The sequence below is a fragment of the Lepisosteus platostomus genome, chromosome 5 (assembly GCF_059453375.1).
Source record: "Lepisosteus platostomus isolate fLepPlt1 chromosome 5, fLepPlt1.hap1, whole genome shotgun sequence".
In the NCBI taxonomy this organism is placed as follows: Eukaryota; Metazoa; Chordata; class Actinopteri; order Semionotiformes; family Lepisosteidae; genus Lepisosteus; species Lepisosteus platostomus.
The window spans coordinates 48295483-48316764 of NC_142615.1; the positions used below are offsets into that span (position 1 = coordinate 48295483).

The 21282-nt window shown below is 43.5% G+C and overlaps 2 protein-coding genes and 1 long non-coding RNA gene across 3 annotated transcripts; all 3 read right to left on the minus strand.

The window, feature by feature from the left end:
* Positions 1-5145: 5145 nt before the first annotated feature.
* Positions 5146-9215, minus strand: LOC148668142 (uncharacterized). The gene is made up of 4 exons (XM_088632639.1): positions 9133-9215; positions 7115-7198; positions 6855-6926; positions 5146-5737 (listed from the first exon to the last, which is right to left on the minus strand). The coding sequence occupies exons 1-4, from the start codon at positions 9209-9211 to the stop codon at positions 5586-5588; spliced, it is 387 nt and encodes a 128-aa protein (XP_088488765.1). The 5' UTR covers positions 9212-9215; the 3' UTR covers positions 5146-5585.
* A 2111-nt stretch (positions 9216-11326) lies between these two features.
* Positions 11327-12635, minus strand: LOC148668143 (uncharacterized). The gene is made up of 4 exons (XR_015937041.1): positions 12576-12635; positions 11823-12137; positions 11556-11588; positions 11327-11366 (listed from the first exon to the last, which is right to left on the minus strand). It is a non-coding gene; the product is annotated as an uncharacterized LOC148668143 (long non-coding RNA).
* A 2901-nt stretch (positions 12636-15536) lies between these two features.
* On the minus strand, positions 15537-21261 carry LOC148668144 (scavenger receptor cysteine-rich type 1 protein M130-like). The gene is made up of 7 exons (XM_088630992.1): positions 20916-21261; positions 18957-19271; positions 18022-18339; positions 17467-17499; positions 17300-17338; positions 16704-17018; positions 15537-15934 (listed from the first exon to the last, which is right to left on the minus strand). The coding sequence occupies exons 1-7, from the start codon at positions 21259-21261 to the stop codon at positions 15537-15539; spliced, it is 1764 nt and encodes a 587-aa protein (XP_088487118.1).
* Positions 21262-21282: the final 21 nt, after the last annotated feature.

Consider the following 21282-nt stretch of genomic DNA (forward strand, 5'->3'; position numbering starts at 1 on the left):
CGCTTAAATAGGACCTGCCTGACAAAGTGAATTAGACCAAAAGATCCTCAAAAGCTAGACATCATGCTGCGATCCAAAGAAATTCAGGAACAAATGAGAAACAGAGTGATTGAGATTTATCAGTCTGGATAGGTTATAAAGCCATTTCTAAAGCTTTGGGACTCCAGTGAACCACAGTGAACCACAAATAGAGGTGCAGGTTCAAATCCCACTCCCCACAGTCAAGTGTTTTACCCTGTCTTTTTTAATTGTCTTGACACTGCTCTTGTTGTGCTCACTGACAATCACAATAGGAGGAAAACAGAGAAACTGTTTAGCAAGAACACAATGGACAGGAAAAAGCTTCATGAACACTTGAATGTGAGTAGCAAAAGTAAGGTATGCATTCAAATGTTGAAGCCCGAATTATAAAAGCAGCAGAAGAAAGGTGCAGCACAATGCAATTTGTGAGAATTAGCGGGTTTGATGCTGCTATTTCATTCTAATTTTCAAACTTGCAGAACCAAATAACAAAAAGGTTTCATGTGTGACAGCATTCCGTTGGAAATACCATTTCCATGATGTATTCGGCGAACCTGAATGAAATATTTCAGTGCTGGCTCAAATGCGAGGAATTTCAGAAAAACCTGGAAAAGGAACGCTCGCAGTAAATGACATAAATTTAAAGCGTATAGTCTGCATGAACAGAGCAACGCAGCGGTCTGTAAAACAGATCTGAAGCCACAAGTCCTCTTTAATCTCGGTCAGCGCTTTCCGATAAGATGGCTCTGCAGAAGACATGAGAAATGTTGAACACATTGTTGCTATTAGTGCTACTCATGCTACTTTAGTTTTAAGCTCGTATCAGTGGGCATGTACAGTTGTACAGGGGCTAGACTACTTTGCGCCGTCCAAATTCCATTATGTGAATTTAAGTTTTTTTTAATAACAGCATTAAAATTACAATGCGTGCTCAAAAACCGTTACTTATTAGCTTAAGAAGTAGAAGTGTTTTGACAAAGTGTGGTGTTTGAACAATAAACGCTGAAGTGTTTAATACTTTTGAGCAGATCTCCCTCAATTTAGACAAACTCCTGCTCGCCCGATGATTTCAGAAAAATATCTGAATCGAGGCTCAAAGTGGAAAGAAAGCTGAATCCCGCAAAGTCATAAGACATTGGGGGTCACTGTACGCTATCACGTCCTGCCTGCACTGTCCTATTAAAAGGGATCAGAAAGGACACAAACACAAGGACCCTTGAATCCCTGATCTTGAACTTAAGGGTTGCGAGCTCTACCGATTGTGCCTCTCTAGCTCCTCTATTACAACAATAATATTACTCGCGTTGATTCAACATAGTATAGTTGGCTGCTAGCTAGAGATGATGGCATGATGGCCAAGTGGTAAGGCATCTGTCTCATAACTTGTCTGTTGAGGGTTTGAGCCCTGTTTATGCCTCCATTCACCGTCATGTTTTTTTTTTATCTAGATCTTCAAGTAACTTGCAAAATGTCTCTTATTGTTACTCTTTCTCAAAATTGAAGCACAAAGTTATCTGTTATAGCCATAACAGAATGCAGAACTTTATTATCTTCTCACAAATTAATACAGAATAACACAAAGAAGACATTTTATAGTCTTATATTGAAACCACTAACGGTATCTATGCACACATTCACAAGAGTTTACAATGCCAATAGAAAAACACATTTGCTCTGGTAAATTAGATCACATACCATGTTAACTCATTTCTTCTTAACACAACATTTGCTGATGTTCGAATGGAGGGAAAGGCAGTTTCGCAAATAACCCACAGGTCTGTCACCCTCGGGAGATGTCAAGCACATTGAACTCCTTGCACATGAAAAGTGCCAGATAAAAGCCATTTCTCATTTTTTTCTCTTGGTGTAGACAGGAAATCGTGGGTCCGAATGCTATCCTAGCCTTTCTTTGTGTTTCATGGTACAGAGTTCATTGCTAAGGGCAGTTGTCTTGGTTTAGATTAACGCAAGCACTCATTAATTTTAAAGAAATTCATACAACTTGCAAAGATGAAAAACAAATCTTCCTTATCAATACAGAAGACATACTGCCAATTGGCAAAACAAATCCAGCATTTATTTTATTCTTCAACCAAAAAACCTGACTTAAGAAAAGTGATGTGTCAGAGACCCTGCGGCGCAATCAGATGTTAATGTAACGCATATGGCCGACAGGCACTGTGTAAGAGCCGGCTTACCAGAGCGGTGACGTTGCCGCCCTTCCCTGTGATAGCAGGACTACAGCTACTGGGCTGTAGAGAGGTTTCCCTTTGGCTCACCGGTGTGGGTCCCTGCTGAGCGATGTGGGAGTCCTGGGTTCGAGCCCCCGGCGGTGCGGGGCCGACCTAATGTGGCAAGGGTGCCCACCTGAACCCTGTTGCATTACATTAAACTAATAATGCCTGCAATCTGTCTGTTTTACTTCTGAATTCTCCAAATAATCTCTTTTGTATTTTGGAAATATTTTAACTGAGGATGTAACAGGTCTATAAATGAATTATCCTGCCACCCATTCGAAGATAAAATTTTACAGGTGAAAATAATTTTCTTGGAAGTTGGAGCTGTTAGTCATTATTAAAGATTCATGGTAATATCGACTTATTAATGATTATAGCCCGTCTACATCAAGCATACAATCCTGCAGCCTTTGTGGCACCCAGCGAGTGCATCCACTGCGTTGAGGTGGAGTCTGGTGGTCTGGCCCCTCAGCCCCCCCCGGCCCGGTGAAATCTGGACCTGGCTGCTCCCAAGGCTCCTTTGCGTCCTCCTGTTCCAGGTTCCAGCGCCCCCTCGAGAGACCTGAAGGGTGCCAGGTGGTCTCGGTGCAGGTCCACCACCCTCCCCTGCTTCCCAAACCAGACACAGTAGCAGACCTCCCCCACGACCTCTAGGACCTCCCAGGGTACCTTCCAGGCCAGAACCAGCTTCGGGCTGAGGCCCTTGCGGTACCGTGGGTTGTAGACCCAGATGAGGTCCCCAGGTCTAAGAGGGGTCCCCCTGCAGTGCAGATCATACAGTAGTATCGCTTCTGCTGTACCCCCGCCTGAGTCAGGCTGCTTCAAGCGAAGCTGTGTACTTGCAGCATCCACTGCTGCAGGTCCCGCTCATAATCCGTCCCTGCTGGCTGTACCAGCACTTCTCCCAGCGGCCAAATCCACCGGGGCGCGCAGTTCCTGGCCGCGGCACCACAAACTGCCACCTTAACTCGCCGCTGGAGGGCACCCGCCAGCCCAGGCGCAGCACCCCCTCCCTCACCTCCAAGGCCTCCCACAGTGCGCACAGTGCTGAGACAGAGCGCCTTCACGGACTTGGTGTCCTTTCAGCTCCACCTTCCAGCGCAGCACCTGCCCAATGTCGAGGTTCAGGGACGTGGCTGTGGGAGGCCTCCTCACGCTGCTCCCACTGGGCGCAATAGCGGCAGTCCGCTGCCTCGCACTTTCCTTTTAACCTGCAACTCCCTCGTTTCGTCTGAAGTACACGTATATGGCATCTTTGCATCAGATTCCACCACGAAAAGATCAAACAGTGTCGGCAGAGGATAAGGAAATCTCCTGGCCCCTATGGGGATTGAACCAGCAACCCTGGCATTAGTGGGACCACACTAACCAACTGAGCTGACCAGCAGCAGGGCTGGTAGTGCTCTCTGTGCAGCATAAAAGTTGAATTTAGAGATGTTTTTTTTTTTGTTTTCTAATCTGAATTCCAGGCTTTCTGAAAGTGGACAAAAAAGGTCCAAGTCACCGATTTTCAAGTCATCTTGGAAGAGGACTGTGCAGCATATTAGGTATTTAGAGCATTTTTTACTAAGAATTGAAACCCTTGCACTTGTGTGTTGCTTCCCCGTGAAGTGACTGGAGAAAAAAAAGAAGAAAACCGACACTTAACTGGTGCTGTTAGGTCAGTGTGTGTGCGTTTAAAAATAGTGTCTTTAACTTCCACACTGGTGGGAATATAGTGGAGAGATGCAGATTGAAGTGGGAAAGATTTGTGTGATGTAGCGGTGAGATTCTTTACTGGAAACTGGAAACTGAACTGCTGTTGTTTGGTTTTGGTGCTGAAAACATCTGTAACACAGTAACAGGACTGAAAACACCTTGTTCAAACAAAATAACTATCAGTATTTTAGAACTCATGCCATTTAAGGATATTTCATTACCATTGTGTTTATATGTTATATATTGTATTATGTTAATAATTGCTCTTTCCGTTCCCCAAAGCAGCCAGCATAATATTTCCAGCAGACAAAAGCTTAAACGCATTCATAAAGGTCCAGAGTGAAAGCATATATAATATTGTTTTACACAATCTCCTAGTGTTTTGCAAAGTTTGTTTATTTTATAGGTGGCACAGTGGTTAACATTGCTACCACTCAGTGCTGTAGCCCTGTGTTAAATTCCTGGCAGGTTGTCTCATATTGTGCCTGATTTTGTCTACAGTGTTTTTTTGTCCTTTGTGTGGATCAACTTATACAAATAAGTTGATAACAAACATTTAAAATTTCCTCCTCCTCTGGGGTTGATATTATCATTGTGCTGATGAAGTGGTCAAAGACTCCTTATTTTTTATTGATACTTTTAATATCTTTTAGCAATCATTATGCTAAAAAATAAAAACCCTGTGCTCAGGTTGATGATATAATCACACTGTTGCAGGAAGTCCTTATTGAAAATGTTACAACAACGCAAGTCCTTATACTCAAAAAGTAGATGGGCGGGCAAAAGTCAAAAACCAGGCTGGAACACTACAATTGAGACAACAAATCCACATTGCAAAGGCACAAATGAGGTCAGAAACAAGTGAGAGTCCAGGAAGCAACAATGAGTTCAAACCAAAAGAAGAAGAGTACGCGCACTAGGAAGCTCCAAAGAGAATCTGATTTAGTGCGGGAAAAGAGGAGGGTTAAAGTAGTAACGGGAGTGAAAGGCGATAGGAATATTAGTTGCGGCGTGAGTATCTGTTTAAGTGGGTGTGCGTGGGAATGTGAAGGCGTTTGTTAGAGCGGGTGGAATGCGTGACCGTGTGAGTGCGTGCGGAATTCGTAACAAAATCATACTTTAGAAATTACATGCAGATAACAAAAATGGTTTTAAAAACTTTATTGCAGAGCAAAATTTTGATAACAATCAAATCAGTTACAATCAAAAGTGGTACATTCAGAATTATACATCAATTAATGTTTTTTTTCTAATTTCTGAAACATCAAATTATAAAAAAGAAGAAAGACTGAGCAGAAATGGGATGTTCAAGCCTCCGTTTTGTAAAACACAAGCTGTAGACACAGACACTGAGGACTGTATGGAAACAGTGAAGTGGACTCAGGACACAGACAGTCTCAGTGTGGAAACAGTGGAGTGAAGTGGACTCAGGACACAGACTGTCTCAGTGTGGAAACAGTGGAGTGAAGTGGACTCAGGACACAGACAGTCTCAGTGTGGAAACAGTGGAGTGAAGTGGACTCAGGTCACAGACAATGTCAGACAGTCTCAGTGCTAAGAGCAGGTCTAAGACTGTGTGACTCTGTTGGTGAAGCTCTTCTGTGTCTAGACCTGCAGGAGGAGCTTCTCTCAGACAGCCCTGTCAGTCTCACAGCACCCATCCTCTCCCTGAAACTCGTCCCCAACATCATCGTAGTTAGTACTGTCAGGGGCAGGGGCTCCTTCTTCAGAGGGCAGTGTGTGCAGGACCCTGTCCACTCCAGGGCCAGTGTGGGTGACACCTGACCGAGAGACACAGATATTTTAGTTGATATAGAGTCATTCCTGTCCATCAGCTGTCCTCTGCCTGTCCCCGCTGAAGAGATAAAGCTGCTGAATACAGAATACGACCTACAGTTACATTTCTCTCTTTGTGAACCTGGATGTTACAAAATGAATGGCAATCTATCTCCCTGTTCTAAAAATGTTCCCACTGGCCAGGAGAGGCTGTTTTTAGCCAAGGGAATCTCAGAACAATTAAAGTTTCTAGAAACAACTAAAGTAAATTGAGGTAAACGTTATGGTTGCTTTGATCACTGAATCACACATCCCTACATCTTAGCATACATCTCCTTACTTTGAAGGCCCTGAGAATTGGAAATGTTGACAATAGCCATGCGTATCTAGATTTTTGAAAACACTTCCATAGTCACAATAGTATAGTGAATGGATGTTTTAAGTTGTTGTAATAATCAGAGATTGGAACAGTACATTGTGAGAGTATTTGCTGATTTTATGAACCAATCTAAATAATATACAATTTATTGATAGAAGCATGACATGATCTACAGTGATACAAATGGCTGTTAGTGGAGTAATGGTTGGAGTAAACAGAATAGTTGTTACAATATTGTAGTCAAAAGCCTTGAAGTAAGTTAGTAATTTTCCATATAAAATTAGGAAGAATTGATGATTTAGTGCAGATTTGACTTATGCTCATGAAGTACTAATTCTCTAAATACAGTGAGGAAATACTTTGACAGTATTTTCTGGATTTATTATTTCTCCCTGCAGTATTTCTTCCTGGTCTTGGGGATTCTGAAGCTTTGTTCTGCCCAGACCTCACTCTCTCAGAATTGATTGGCTGCTGATCAATTTAAATCATCTGATTGGCTAGGTGTGACAGTAGGTAGGTTTCAAAGAGACTCTGATCTATGAGATCTGACACTGTAGCAGTACAGTCTCTCAGCCTGTATTGGCTAATATTGATCCCTGCGGGACAGAGCAGAGTGAAGCCACTACTACTGAAAAATGCCTGAAGCCCCCTTGTCTTGGATGAGAGTGGCACAGAGATGGATTACTGGGGGTTATCTTCCCATCCCTGAACTACATCACCCACACTGGCTGTAGCCCCTTTACCTAAAGTGGTGCCTCCCTCACTGTCCCCCACATCACTGTATCCAGAGGGTGTCTCGTCAGAGAGGAGTCTCCCTGTGAAACGAAGAGCAGGTCAGTAATGGCTCTGTCATTCTGACACAAACTGGCCTGTAAGAGAGCTCTTCTCTTCCAGTTAGTGTTTATTTGCTGGTGTGAAATTAGGTTGTAACTAATTTCTAATGACAAAGGTTAGTGCAGGCTGATACAGGGCATACTCATAAGTCTTATTTATAATAACTCACCTGTCACAGTGTCTGGGCTCTGGGGCGAAGTTACAGCATCATCATAGTGCTCTGGAGCCTCTTCTTTCACAGAGCACATCTCTCCTGAACCACACAGAGACAGGTTCACTGTTACAAATCAGATTTAACCTGTTAGTCCGGATCACGGTAACCGAGGGGCACTCCTGTCTCCCCAGATGACACTTTATATTATTAAGATAAATGCGAGATAAACAATGTTTGTTTGAAACCACTCCACAAATTTTCTCACATGCACGTATTCTCCAATATCACCACCTGAGCGAGGGCAGAGTGCAAGACCCGGAAATATATAGCCCAAGGGAAAGAGAGGGACCGGAAGGACAGCAGGCAGGAAACTAGGGACAGGACAGAGAAGGAGCACCCTCTGGCTGCAGAGGGCGTGACAGTACCCCCCCCTTCATGGGCGGCTCCTGACGCCCATACAAATAAATAAGCTGCACAGCACTGGGGGGAGGAAAAACCTCATTTAACTGAAAAGAAACCTGCGGGAGTCCACGGCTGGGAGCTACCCCCTCCTCCGGGGTAAAAACCTTTATTGGGTGGAGGAAGGGGGTCGAGTAGAGCTCCGGAGACTTAAAACAAAAAAGTACACAAGCACAAACACAACAGACAAATCCTGGGAAAGACCAGGGAGACAAACCACAAAAAACAGATAGCAGACCAAAAAGGAAGGGAAACCAGGAAGAAAAAAAATCAAAACAAAAGGCAAAAAACAAGAAAAAACAACAAAAAACCCCGGGGAAAAATACCGCAGACTGGGCAATGGGCACGTTCACATTCTAACGCTGATATAGGAGTGGACAATCTGAGGAAAGCCAGACCGTAGTCGCTCACAGACACAGATTCCCGGAGTGATATCCAGCGAAAAGAATGGAGGAACGGCAGAACTCACCAAGCTGATGCTGATATCGGAGTGGACAACCCGAGGAAAGCCAGACCGCAGTCCGCTCACAGACACGGATGCCCGGAGTGATATCCAGCAATCAGAATGGGAGAGCCAGCTCAACATTCAATCACTGATATCGGAGTGATCTACCCGAGGAAAGCCAGGTGCAGGACCAGCTCACAGGCACGGAAGATCGGAGTGATATCCAGCGATTAGAATAGAGGAACCGACTAATAATAAACAAAAAAAAAATAGCCCAGAGCAAGAGAAAAAAAAAACTGCGGCAAGACAAAAAGCGCCGCTCGCGGGGTCAGAAGGTGGCTAAGTATTCTGTCACGGATGTCCGAAGGGACTAACCGTGGGGAGCAGGAGAGCGGAAAAAGACCCATATGCGTAGCAGCGAGACGGGAAAAAGGCCCGGGCTCGATAGTGCAAAGAGTTCAGGAATGCTGTATAGAAACCTATGCCCTCAAGGAGCGGACGTGGGGCGCCCTGGTGCTAGGCGGGTCTCAGGACATCCAAACATCAATGCTGAGCGAGGGCAGAGTGCAAGACCCGGAAATATATAGCCCAAGGGAAAGAGAGGGACCGGAAGGACAGCAGGCAGGAAACTAGGGACAGGACAGAGAAGGAGGTTTTTTTTTCATATGTTTGTCTGCTGAGTGGACACATTAAGAAATATAAGAAATTTGACTATTCACACTCAAAGCCAAGGGGGTTAGCTTCAATTTTAGATCTGCTATGTTCTGCTGCAGAGATATAACAAATGTTTTAGGGGGAGGAAATTCCAGGCGGAAATTGTCTAAATATGTCAATGTTAATAAGTAGTTGGAGACCTGGGAACATGGTTATATAATAAATTTCACATAGCTCTATTTTGTTTAAATTAAAATGGTGAATGACAACAGAGTAGCCTGTATCAGAACAAAAAGCAATGGTGTGAATCATTGTTAAATATCTGAAGAAGAGCTGGACACTGGCAGCAGAACAACCCAGAGAATAATCCATACTCAGTGTGATGTTCTGTGCAGTGCAAAGAGAGAGTAAAGAGAGTCAGACTCACTGGGATTAGTGCAGGAATTCTCTGTAGGATTGGACTGAAATAACCCACCTGACAAGGCATCTGGACTGTGAGGTATAGTTACAGCATCATCATAGTACTCTGGGGCCTCTTCTTTCACAGAGGACATCAGCTCTCCTAAAGCACACAGAGCACAGCTTCACTGTCACACAGCAGAACACATCTCATCTAGAGCACAGGACTCCTGGAGCTCCTCAGAATACACTGATTAACTGAACATCACACTAGAATTAAAATTCTAGACTAAATACGGGAGATCAGGGAACCTGATTTCTAATCCTATTCACTTCCATAATAAATATAAAACTACTCCTAGATTTTAACTTATTTGGGCGGGGTGAAGATGTGAAACCTATGAGATACTGAAGAGGAGCTGGACACTGGCAGCACAGTGACCCAGACTGATAGCGCAGAGCTGAGACCATAGAGAGTCAGTTTAATGTGACTCTTGCGGAGTAACTGAAAACCCAGTATTCAGAGGCTGAGATAAAAGGGAGAGTAGAAAGTCAGACTCACTGGGATTGGTGCAGGGTTTCTCTTTGGGACTGGACTGAAATAACCAACCTGACAAAGCGTCTGGTCTCTGAGGTACAGTTACAGCATCATCATAGTGCTCTGGGATCTCTTCTTTCAGAGACGTTATCGAGTCTCCTGAACCACACAGAGACACAGAGAATATACACTTCAGGACTCTGACTCACTTAACCACAGTGCTGCAATCACTTTTAACATTAATAACAAACTGATGTTCATATGAACTGCAAAGTAAGTAAAATATGTTTTCTATGTAGTTATAGTAAAGTGCAATTCTAAATGCTTTGTGAGATAAAAGTAAGGCAAAACTCCAGGGTGAGTCTTATAAACAGCAATCAACAGAATCTTTAATAATTAGGTCAGGATGCTGGTGTTAATATCTCATCTGAAAGGCAGTGTCTATTGCCTTTAGTTTCCCAATCATCATAGTGGGACAACGATCCTGATTTCTGCTCCTGAGGGAAACAGTAACTGTTGCATCAACACTAGTTAGAGCTGCAGCCTAACTATTCTTTAAAGGTATCCTCTCCCTCTACTGATAAAGTCTAGTTTTGTTTTGTCTTAGCCTCTGTAATCTGTTAAGATCAGGCCAGCATTAGGCAACACTGAAGAGCAGAGTTAATAAGGTGTCAAACACCAGAGGTTATATTTGTAAGATTCAGGATTTTCTACACAAGTTCTCTAGATTTCAGCCTGGTTTGGGATGAGAGTGAGTACTGGACTGCAGATGCCCCACTCCCACACTGATCCCCCTGACTCCATCTCCCCTCACCTGGTACTGGGTCTCCCTCACTATCCTCCACATCATTGTATCCAGAGGGCAGCTCGTCAGAGAGGAATCTCCCTGTGAACAGGAGGACAGATCAATAATACCTGCAGTCAGACAGCAGCCTCACTGTCCTCTACTGGCTGTTCCCACTGTGTGAGAAGCCAGCGTGTGAAAAGTAACACAGAGTTTGTTTTTAGATCAGGCACAGTGCTGTGCTGATTTTCTTTACTCATGTTGACATACCTCTTGAGAAAGAACTACTATCTGAAACCAGTGTGGTGAGATATTCTACAAGTGTAAGTCTTCAGATCCTCCTCAGAGGGTGAAGGCCAATCACACCTGAACACTCTCTCCACTCACCTCTCCCTGAGATGTTGTAGGTTCCCTCTCTGGCCAGTTTGTACTCTATTAGCTCGTAGACAGCATCATGATAGGGGGTGTGTGCTCCCTTAGATAGGGCTGTGTTTGGAAACAAACACTCAGGATTAACATGCAGTGAGGGGAATAGAAGGTATTCAGTTCAGTGCTAAACTTTGTCTTGGGCATCTGTCCACATAAATATTATAATTCTTCACATCTGCAAATTTCTGCAGATCTCGATCTTAGAGTAAAGTCCACATATCAGTTTCATGTGAGTGATAGTAGTGACCACCAGAGGTCACTAGTTCCCTCCCTACCTTTCCTCAGCTTCCTGTTGTGGATCAGCTGCCACACTAACAGGGCCAACATCACAAAAAGCAGAGCCCCCAGTGGCAGGAGGACCGGGAGCAAGACGGAGAGGCCTCCCAGAAGCTGTGTCTGGGGTGTTGTCCTGGTGGTGCCTGAGGGAGAGGGACACAGATCAGAAAATGATCTTCTGTGTCTTAATCTTCAATCTCAGTAGTGATCTAATCTGGACAGAGATTAGAAACTGGGGATTTACCTGTTTTCACTGAAGAAGTGCTGGTGGAAGTAGGAAGAGCTATAATAGAAGATAAAATGTTTTTTGATGACAAGATTCACAACAATTCTTCTGTATTTCTTGACAAAAATTAAACAGAGAGGCCACAGTTCACAGAGAGAGCAGTACTTCTGAAAATCATGCAATCTGCCAGCAGCATCATTTAGACAAACCAAAATGTATTTTATTCCCTTCTGTTAACTGCATTACCTGTTCTCACTGGATGGCTTTGAGATTCCCAACCTGAAAAAAAAAGAAAAGGGATGGGTCGAGATTCAGAGAGTATGAAAGAGAGATGATGAGCCAAGACAAACACACACTGCACTAATATAGAGTATTTAATGGCCACAAGGGCTCATACTAATTGTTTTTCTAATAGGCAGAATTTGTATTTGCATCTTCATTATTATTTACATTTGTATTCCTGTACTGAGAGCAGCCCCAAATACCCTGGGGCCTCCAGCAGCTCCCACTCACCTGTACAGATGACCCCAGCGTCCTCCTTGTGCCGACAGTCGCTCTGTCCCAGGGGAGGGTGCCAGCAATCCCACAAGTGGAGCTCACTGCCCCTGCAGTTCACCTCATCCAGCCAGATGGTGCTGTTTCCTGGTCCGAATGATCCGTTTCCCACTGCGCTCACTGCGTCTCCACAGCCCAGCTGTCTGCAGACCACCTGGGCATCTTGCAGGTCCCAGGAGTCGTCACAGACTGTCCCCCAGGAGCTATTGTGATAAACCTCCACCCTCCCAGAGCAGGCACCTCCTCCTCCGACCAGCCTGAGGGGCCACTGGTCTAGTGAACAAAATAAAACTGATTAACAGACAGAGACACAAACCTCATCAGCCTGAGGGGCCAGTAGTCTAGAGATTGGTTTGACACATCTTATCCACATCAAAGCAAAATACATCTCGGCTACTGTCTGGTTTGTGCACAGACTATTTGTTATTTGTGAAACAAAATTGAAGAACACCTCCTCCTCCAACCAGCCTGAATGGCCAATAGTCTAGGGAACTAAATAAACCTGATTAACAGACACAGAGACACAAACTCCACCAGCCTGTGTTCCATTCTATGTTCCTCCTTCCTGGTTTGACACATTTAATAAACATCAAAACAAAATACAGCTAGCCTACTGTCTAATTCAGTGCACTGACTGTATTTGTTATTTGTGAAATAAAATTTAAGAATTGAATTATTTTATCAACATACAGACACATTTTGTAAACTCACTTGAACATGTTTCCTGGCCTGAGGCTGTGGAACAGGATTTAAAAGAATTCTTCTCTTCATCTAAAAGAAGGAAAACCCTGTTAATTTCAGATTAATAACTTTTATACTGGACATTCTGACATTAATGAGTATCATGTCAGAATATGTTAGCTGCAGGAATAAGTACTCGTGGAGTCATTACGTCTTCTTTTTTCTTTTGTATTAGATATTTATTTACTTTAATTTTTAATGTATGGATTGTGTATATAACAAATATTAATTGCAACTTGAAAATGCTGTGACTGCCAGCTGTAAAGCTACAAAATATGGAAACTGTGTGAAGGTCTGAATACATTTGTAAGACACTTGCATGCATACCACTTGGTAAACCACTGGATTTAATGTTTTACACACTGTGGGATTAGGGATTAGAAACACTAAACTCTGTTCAGGGGTCTGATAAAACTAACATTCATCACTTTTGACAAGTGACAGCTCACCTTATTTCCTATTTAGCAGATTGTTCAGTCTCAGAAGTGGGAAATATTCTAATCAGTGTAGGCATCCTCTCACGAGGCACCAATAAATGTAGGGGTTTTGTGTATTTACTGGGACAATTATTAATTGTAGCAGTAAGTCACAAAATGATTCTTTGATGGCTATTAGAATCAACCTTGCGGGATAACTCAAACAACGCACACGCACGGTTTACATACTATTACATGAGAATATATTTATTAATGCATAAAATGTGCAAATAAATATAACAGATCTTATAGTGAGGGTTAGCAGAATACAAAAGGTATATTCAATCACGAAGAGTTACAAACCAAGAGGGACATACATTCAGTATATCATTCATTTAGACCGTTTAGTAAATGAACTTGGTTACAAATTCTACACTAGATACTCAAACAAGTACATAACTCTTAGGAATTAAATTTATATCAACTGGTTAGGATAACAATTGAATTATCGAGCTGTAATGCAGTGAAGTTGAATACCGATCCAATCTGTGTGGATTCAGATCTCCTGCAGACACAAAGAAGCAGTGTCAGGCTTTGTTGCTGTGTCCAATCGGTGCTCTCTGGCCCGGTGCCAGGCAGTGCTGGTTCGACATGAGAGAAGGATAATGTCACGGAGGTCAAAAGGGACTAACCGTGGGGAGCAGGAGAGCGGAAAAAGACCCATATGCGTAGCGGCGAAACGGGCTAAGACAGTGCAAAGTGTTCAGGAATGCCGTATAGAAACCTATGCCCTCAGGGAGCGGACGTGGGGCGCCCTGGTGCTAGGCGGGTCTCAGGACATCCGAACGTCAATGCTGAGCGAGGACAGAGTGCAAGACCCGGAAATATATAGCCCAAAGGAAAGAGAGGGACAGGAAGGACAGCAGACCGGAAACTAGGGACAGGACAGAGAAGGAGCGCCCTCTGGCTGCAGAGGGCGTGACAGATAAGGAGGGAGAGATTTCTGCTGCGGTGCACTGCTGATGCTCTCCGAAGACCGGCTAGTTAGTGTTGCCTGAACTAGCGAGTTTGTGCACAGAAGAAAAGTGACTGCAGGTCCAAGAAGGTCACACTCTTTAGACAGGAAGAAGACCGGTTCGTTCCTGATGTAGCCCTAGTTCTGAATACTGATTCAGCTGTCCACAGTTCCGACCGTAGTTCACTTGTTGATCAGGTGAGCTTTCGCAGTGGGTTCACGAGCCTTGCTGCTGGGCTAACCTTGGGTGGATCCTTTGGTTATGCGTTGGCAACCTCTGTTCTCGACTCTTAGAACAAAGGAAAGTCCTGCACTCGGACACACTGGCCGTTACGTGGTGGTCAGAGCCGAGTCTGAGAATTTCCAGGAGGAGCTGAGTCTGAGAATGTCCAGAAGGCTCGCTGAGGAAGCCCTGTGCTGCTTGTTTTACCTGGAGGAACTACAGTCGTTCATTGGATGAAAGTTTCATGGGCATCAGAGACCCACGTGGGGTTAACCTGCCCTACCAGGTCCTGATTAGCTGATGATGAGTAACAATGCACTCTGACCTTAGAGTTGTAAACAACTTTGGATGAGACTCCCTTGGAATCTCACAGACAGTAAGGTGCCAGAGATGACCATTTGTTAGGGTGGTTGATGTGTCTCAGCCTTTGGAGTTGTTCCTTATCAGGCAAGGGAGCAGCAAACTTAATTCCTGTATTTTTAATAAGCCTTGCTGCTACATCAGTAATGGGCAAGGCTAAACAGATATTGTGTGACTCAAGATAAACACCACAAATACAGAACATTATTTGCTAGGGATAAACAATATTAAATCACTTTTACACTTTTACAACTAGTGCTCTTTGGCAACCGCTACCTGTTGTGTACAGATCGAACATTACTTTCTCTTCAATTAAGACATTTAAAATTCCCTTGAAACTCAAAATATTGTATTTGTTTTTGTCTTTGATAATAATGATAATAATGACAAGCATGTTAGTCTCAAACATCATTTTTAGATTGTAATAAGAGCCACTAGGTACAGTTTTTGTGAAACTAATCAATTGTTGATGTGTTTAGGTGTTTAGGTGCCAATGTTTCCCCCCCTGTTTTGTGCAGATTTATGTTAAATTAGCTTCTGGGCCATCCCATCATAATCCTAACCTTCACAATTTTACTGTCCACAACAGACTGTGGTCAAATACAGTGAAACACTGGGCTGTCTGTAATCTAGTCATGATCTCTTTCCCCTGTTTTTTCTGATAATAATGAAAAGCATGTTAGTCACACACATCATTTTTAGATTGCAATAAAAGCTACTAGGAGTAGTGTTTATGAAACAAATCAATCATTGACGTGTTTAGATGTCAATGTTTTCCCCACCTGAAGACAGATTTATGTCAAATTAGCTTCTGGGCCATCCCACCATAATTCTGACCTTCAGTAAGACAGGAGTCTTACTGTCCAACACAGGGTGTGGTCAAATACAGTGTAACACTGGGCTGTCTATTTCATTTGTCAGTCATGATCTCCTTCCCCTTCACCCTCTTCTTCATATACACACACATCCAGCCCCTGACGACCCTCAGACAGGTGGAAGATGGAGTTCTTACCTGAGCAAGTGATCAGAGCCACTTCAGAGTCTGTGCACTGGTTCTGATTCCAGGCAGAGGAGGGGCAGTGCCATAGCGTGGAGTCGTGAGGGCGACATTTAAATTCATCAAGCCAGTGAGGAGCGGAGTCCCGTCTGGGGGCTGAATCGACGACACGCCCACTCTTCCCACAGTTCAGCTCCTGACAGATCAGACTCACTGTGTCCTCACTCATGCTATTTGAGCACACGTTGCCCCAGGTGCCATTGTAGAACACCTCCAGCTGACCAGAACAGCCCTCAGCCAGTCTCAGCTCTTTGAACTCTGGGGACACACAAGTGGACAGACTGAGAGAACCCTGCTCTGAACTGACACAGACTTTCTGGATTAAAGACCTCAGATAGAAACAGTGTGTCTGCGAACTACTGTGACATTAGGATATCATAATCTTTTTTTCCCAAAATCATATTAATGTAATGTAATGGAATGTTGTTTTTCAATAAAAAACAATGCAATGGTGATATTTGTTAAAATTAGTGCCAACATCAGTTTGTAAATTTTCTGTAAATTACAATCCAAAATTGAGAATCTTTTGATTATGTTAAGACTTGCATCATCCAGGTGGATGCTGCACATTGGTGATGGTGGAGGGGAGTCCCCATTACCCGTAAAGCGCTTTGAGTGAAGTGTCCAGAAAAAAGTTATATAAGTGCAAGCAATTATTATTATTATTATTAATTATTATTAAGCACCCCATTACAAATACAATTACAATTACAATACTATTTCAAATTCAAGTTCAAGTTTATTGTCATTATACTTATATACAGGTATATGGTATAACGGAATGCTGTTTAGCTAGCTCTCAGACAATACGGAGTACAAAAAAAACAACCGTACAATTGTGTAATAAAAGAAAGACAGAGACAACAGGCTGTATGCAAAAACAGCAACAGGCAATGTGCAAAACAACAACAATTTGTTTTCACATTACTGTCCCTGCTCTTGTCTTGAACTGGGGATACTGTACTTGCTCCTGGCACCAAACACGCTGTTGTATGAATACAGTCTTGGTGTGATTGGAGACCTGTACCTGAACACACCACTCCCACGTCCTCCTTGTGTCCACACTCATGCTGTCCCCACCCTGCTGAGGGACACTCCCACAGAGATGACTCGTTCCCCAGACAGCCCAACTTGTCCAGCCAGATGGGTCCAGTTCCCTGGCTGAAGGAGGCCGGCACTGGGGCACTGAGGGCCGCCCCACACTGGAGCTGCCTGCACACCACCTGAGAGTCTGCCAGGTCCCAGGAGTCATCGCAGACTGTCCCCCAGGATCCATTGTGATAAACCTCTAGCCTCCCAGCACAGTCGCTTCCTCCTCCAACTAGCCTGAGGGAGTGCTGGTCTAGGAGCAGAGAGTCAGAGGTCAATGCAGTAGATCTAAGAGATCACTGTGACCTCTAGTGGGAGATAATTTGCTGAACATCAGCTAAGGGACAGCAGATGCAGTGCAAGCAGCTTTTATGTCCTGCTGCCTGACTGTGTGTGTTAGAGAGGTTGAGTGGAACAGTGTTGAAAACCTCCACACACAAATGCTGCCTCACAAAGCCACAGTCTGAGATGAGTAACAGAGATGCCAACACACACTGAGAGCCCTGGAGATACAGAACAAGGACCGGTTCATACCTGGTGTTACTGAGGAAGGAACAGAGGAAGATGGGATACCTATCAAACACACAGAGAGAGAAAGTGGAGTGTGAGCTGTGTGTGAGAGGAGCAATTTAACACCAGCAATGAAACTACAATAAAACAGAACTGACTAATGACAAAATGAGTCATCATTCTCACTTTACCATTTCCAAGTGAATCGTTGCTACTTTTCGAGTCTGTAAAAGAGAAGGAAGGAGCTCATTACTGTCCACAGGATTGATCTTTCACCAGTGGAGTGTCGTGTCAGTTGTGTGTGTGGCACAAAAATTACTTCTATTAACCTTGAGCTCCGGATTCTCACTTTCTCTTTTGTGCAGTACCCTGCTTACTTGTGCTCTGGGTTAATTAATGGATTATTACAGATATCAGGCAATTACATATAATATAATATAATATAATATAATATAATATAATATAATATAATATAATATAATATAATATAATATAATATAATATAATATAATATAATATAATATAATTACAGTATACTGAGTTCCAGGACATTCTTTCATCGGTGATGTGAATAACAAAAAACATTCTGTATTTTTAGTGAAAATACACTGAAATGCATTAACAAATAACATTTGGGCATCTCTATCATTTTACTGGCTGTATGTAACAGAGCAGTTATTTGGTCAGTCATGAAGACAGTGTGCTGCTGTGTGTAAACACATGATTTTTAAAAACTTGATTCTCACCAGAGCAGATGACTGCTGCGTCCTGTCCATGAGAGCACCCTGCTCTGCCCCATGAAGAGACAGCACAGTGTGAGAGACGACTCTCATTGCCCCGGCACTCAAACACATCAGCCCTTACTGGTCCACTGCCCTGTCCAAACCAGGCCTGTCCTGGTGCTGCTACAGCCTCCCCACAGCCCAGCTGCTGGCAGAGAACACTGGCATCTCTCAGGTCCCAGTATTGGTCACACACTGTCCCCCAGTCGCTGAAGAGCCACTGTAACTCCACTCGGCCAGAGCAGGAATCTGAGCCATTAACCAGCTTGTACCCTGTGTATCCTGCAGACAGGACAAGGGGAGAGAGAGCAGACACAGTGTCATAACACAACAATATCCTGCAACATCTAGCAGTTATCCTCAACTCACCTTCAAGTATACAGTAAACCCTCAACATAACATCACTGATGAATGGAACTCTAGAGCTCTTCACTGATTAAATCCACAGTACTGACTCAGACAGAGTTATACTAACACTGATGAATGAGGCTTATTCAACTATTTACTAATTAAAAAGCTGTGTGAATTCAAGGGCAGAACAGAGCAGGTCTAAGTTATATTTGTTATTTCTGTTTTTCTTTTAGAGAACAAATCTAAACCGTTTTACATATAATTACCATTAGTCAGCCTTAATTTTACACTTCAAGAAAAAAAAAAAACTGGATGAGACACTCAGAGCCCCTGTATCAAAAGACACAGGGCTGCTGCTGCTGTTGTATTGACATTGAATCAGGGGAGGGGTTATAGAGCAAAGACTACTGGGAAGGACATGCTGCAGATTTATGTTGCAGTGAGCAGGTGACTGGCAGGAGTTGAGTGTTGTCTGTCTTTCCTAAACTTCTCTTATTTCACTTAGGAACTACATTAAAAATAAATGGAATCAATTATCCTGCTCTTACCAAAACATACCAGTCCCACGTTGTTCTCATGCGTGCAGTTCTGTGATTTTGTGGATGACTTTGGACAGGAGAAAATCTGAGATTCGTTGCCCTGGCACTGGAATTCCTCTGTCCAGACCTGTCTCCCCCCTTTCCCAAAATGAGCCCCCTTCAGCACCTGTGAGGGAATCCCACAGCCCAGCTGTCGACAGACAACTTCTGCGTCCTGCCAGTCAAAGTCAGAGTCACACACTGAGCCCCAGGTCTCTCCGTGCTGCACTTCCACTCTTCCAGAGCAGAGATTATTGCCTTCAACCAACCTGACCCCTCGATGAGCTGGAATATCAGAACAATAACAGAGATCACTGTCCCTGACCAGCTCGATGAGCTGGAATATCAGAACAATAACAGAGATCACTGTCACTAACCAGTGTGACACCTCAATGAGCAGGGATATCAGAACAAAGAAACAGCTCACTGTCCTTGACCAGTCTGACCCCTTACATGCACTCTAGAAAAGACCAAGACTGTCACAGCCTGGTTCTGCTGGAGCAGGACTGTCTAACCTGGGCACTGACAGACACTCTGGACAAGACCAGGACTGTCACAGCCCAGCAGTGATGGAGCAGGACTGACTGACCTGGGCACTGACAGACAATGTGGACATGACCTGGATTGTGTTTCTTCACATGAAAGCAGATCTCAGTGAAAGACACACTGTAATTTAATTCAGCACTATTCACACACACCAGGGTCTAGCAGTCAGCTCCTGGCTATAGTTCATTGCAAGAAAATTCAGGAACATCAGATACCCATAGAGGCCTTTAAAGGCTCTTTAAGTGCCAATCTTTAAACTTTAATTCATCATCATGAGTATGGTTCAGTATAACCCAACCTATTTTCCAATATGACAGAGGAGGTAAGAGGTTAGACGTCCAATCTTCAATAGCAAAATCATTGAACAACTGGACTGAGCCAACAGAACTTGATCTTGTTCATTTATACTTATATACAATTCAGTTGTATATAAGTATAAATATAGAATTGATTTGAGCTCATTGCACAAATCAATTCTGGGCTCATTTGTATCAGACTGACAGTTACTCAACCACCAAAAGTCTGCCCTTTGGCCAGCTGATACAGCACCTGAACACAGAACACACTGTAGCACCAAGCTCTAGAACACTGAGTCCAAAATATCATGAAAACACATTAAAACACACCTTAAACTGGCCAGATCACTGACACTGAAACACCATTAAAACACACCTGATATTGACCAGATCCACTGACACCTGGAGAGAAGGCAATTCACCCCACAGCACACCAGAACCCCAGCATACACTAGCCTCTCCAGTGTTTAAACAGTAAGGGCAGACAGATAACTAAATATAGACTCACTGACCACAGTCTGGCTGTTTAAACTGACCAACACCCAATGTCCAGGGAAGACAAGGTGAACTACATGCTCAGATAGTCTCAGACACTTCCAGTTATCCTGCTGTACAAACACATGAATGAGAAAAATGAGTTTTCCCAAACTGAAGAGTCATGTGCTGAATTTACACTTTATCCTTCATATAGTTATAGAATATAATTATCAGTAAATTATAATTTATGTATGACATATATTTATTGCTTATATTTATAAATACTATATGATTTGTGTTTTAAAGGATTTATTTTTATGTTTATTAAGAATATTCCTAGCTAATAGTAGACAGTAAGAGAGCAGGAGGAATAACTGTAGGGAAAAAGTTAGTGAGAGCTGGTTGATAATTTATATGGTTTGGATTTATAAATAAAGGCACACAGTGACAGTGTGGAGTGTTCTCAGTGAGCAGGTCTCAGCAGGACAGGAGCAGTGGGAATGGGATGATGGACAGATGGATCATGATGATGGACTCTAGATCAGTGAAGGAGTTTTAATTGTCCTCAGTGCTGGAGGCTGAAAAGATGAAAAGATTCTATGTCTCCTACCTGAACAGATCACTCCAGCATCAGAGTCATGGGAAGCGCCATAGTGTTTCACTTCAGTTGTTCTGCAGTGCCTCAGCGCAGACTCTGAACCTCTGCAGGAGACCAAGCCTAGCAGGACTGATCCAGATCCTGGTCCGAAGTGAGATCTTCCTGGTGCTGAAATAGCAGATCCACAGCCTAGCTGTCTGCACACCACTGTAGCATCATCCAGATCCCAGATAATACTGCGAACTGCCCCCCACTCTCCTTTATAGTGAATCTCCACTGTCCCCTCACAGGGACTGGCACCATTAGCCAGCCTCACATCAGCACTGCCTGCGGAGAGAGAGAAAAGTATCATTACCATGTTTACAGGATATTTTGTATA

What these genes read in the sequence shown, in the direction of transcription:
- LOC148668142 (XM_088632639.1), bottom strand. Translation starts at nt 9,211, where the DNA reads ATGTCCTCTGTGAAAGAAGAGGCCCCAGAGTACTATGATGATGCTGTA. An exon ending in GAGCCCAGACACTGTGACAG is followed by an intron (nt 6,927 to 7,114) that starts GTGAGTTATTAT and finishes TTCGTTTCACAG; the next exon opens with GGAGACTCCTCTCTGACGAG. An exon ending in TGAGGGAGGCACCACTTTAG is followed by an intron (nt 5,738 to 6,854) that starts GTAAAGGGGCTA and finishes TCTCTCGGTCAG; the next exon opens with GTGTCACCCACACTGGCCCT.
- LOC148668144 (XM_088630992.1), bottom strand. Translation starts at nt 21,261, where the DNA reads ATGGTAATGATACTTTTCTCTCTCTCCGCAGGCAGTGCTGATGTGAGG. An exon ending in CGCAGCAGTCATCTGCTCTG is followed by an intron (nt 17,500 to 18,021) that starts GTGAGAATCAAG and finishes TCTCTTTTACAG; the next exon opens with ACTCGAAAAGTAGCAACGAT. An exon ending in CGTGGGAGTGGTGTGTTCAG is followed by an intron (nt 15,935 to 16,703) that starts GTACAGGTCTCC and finishes GTGTGTCCCCAG; the next exon opens with AGTTCAAAGAGCTGAGACTG.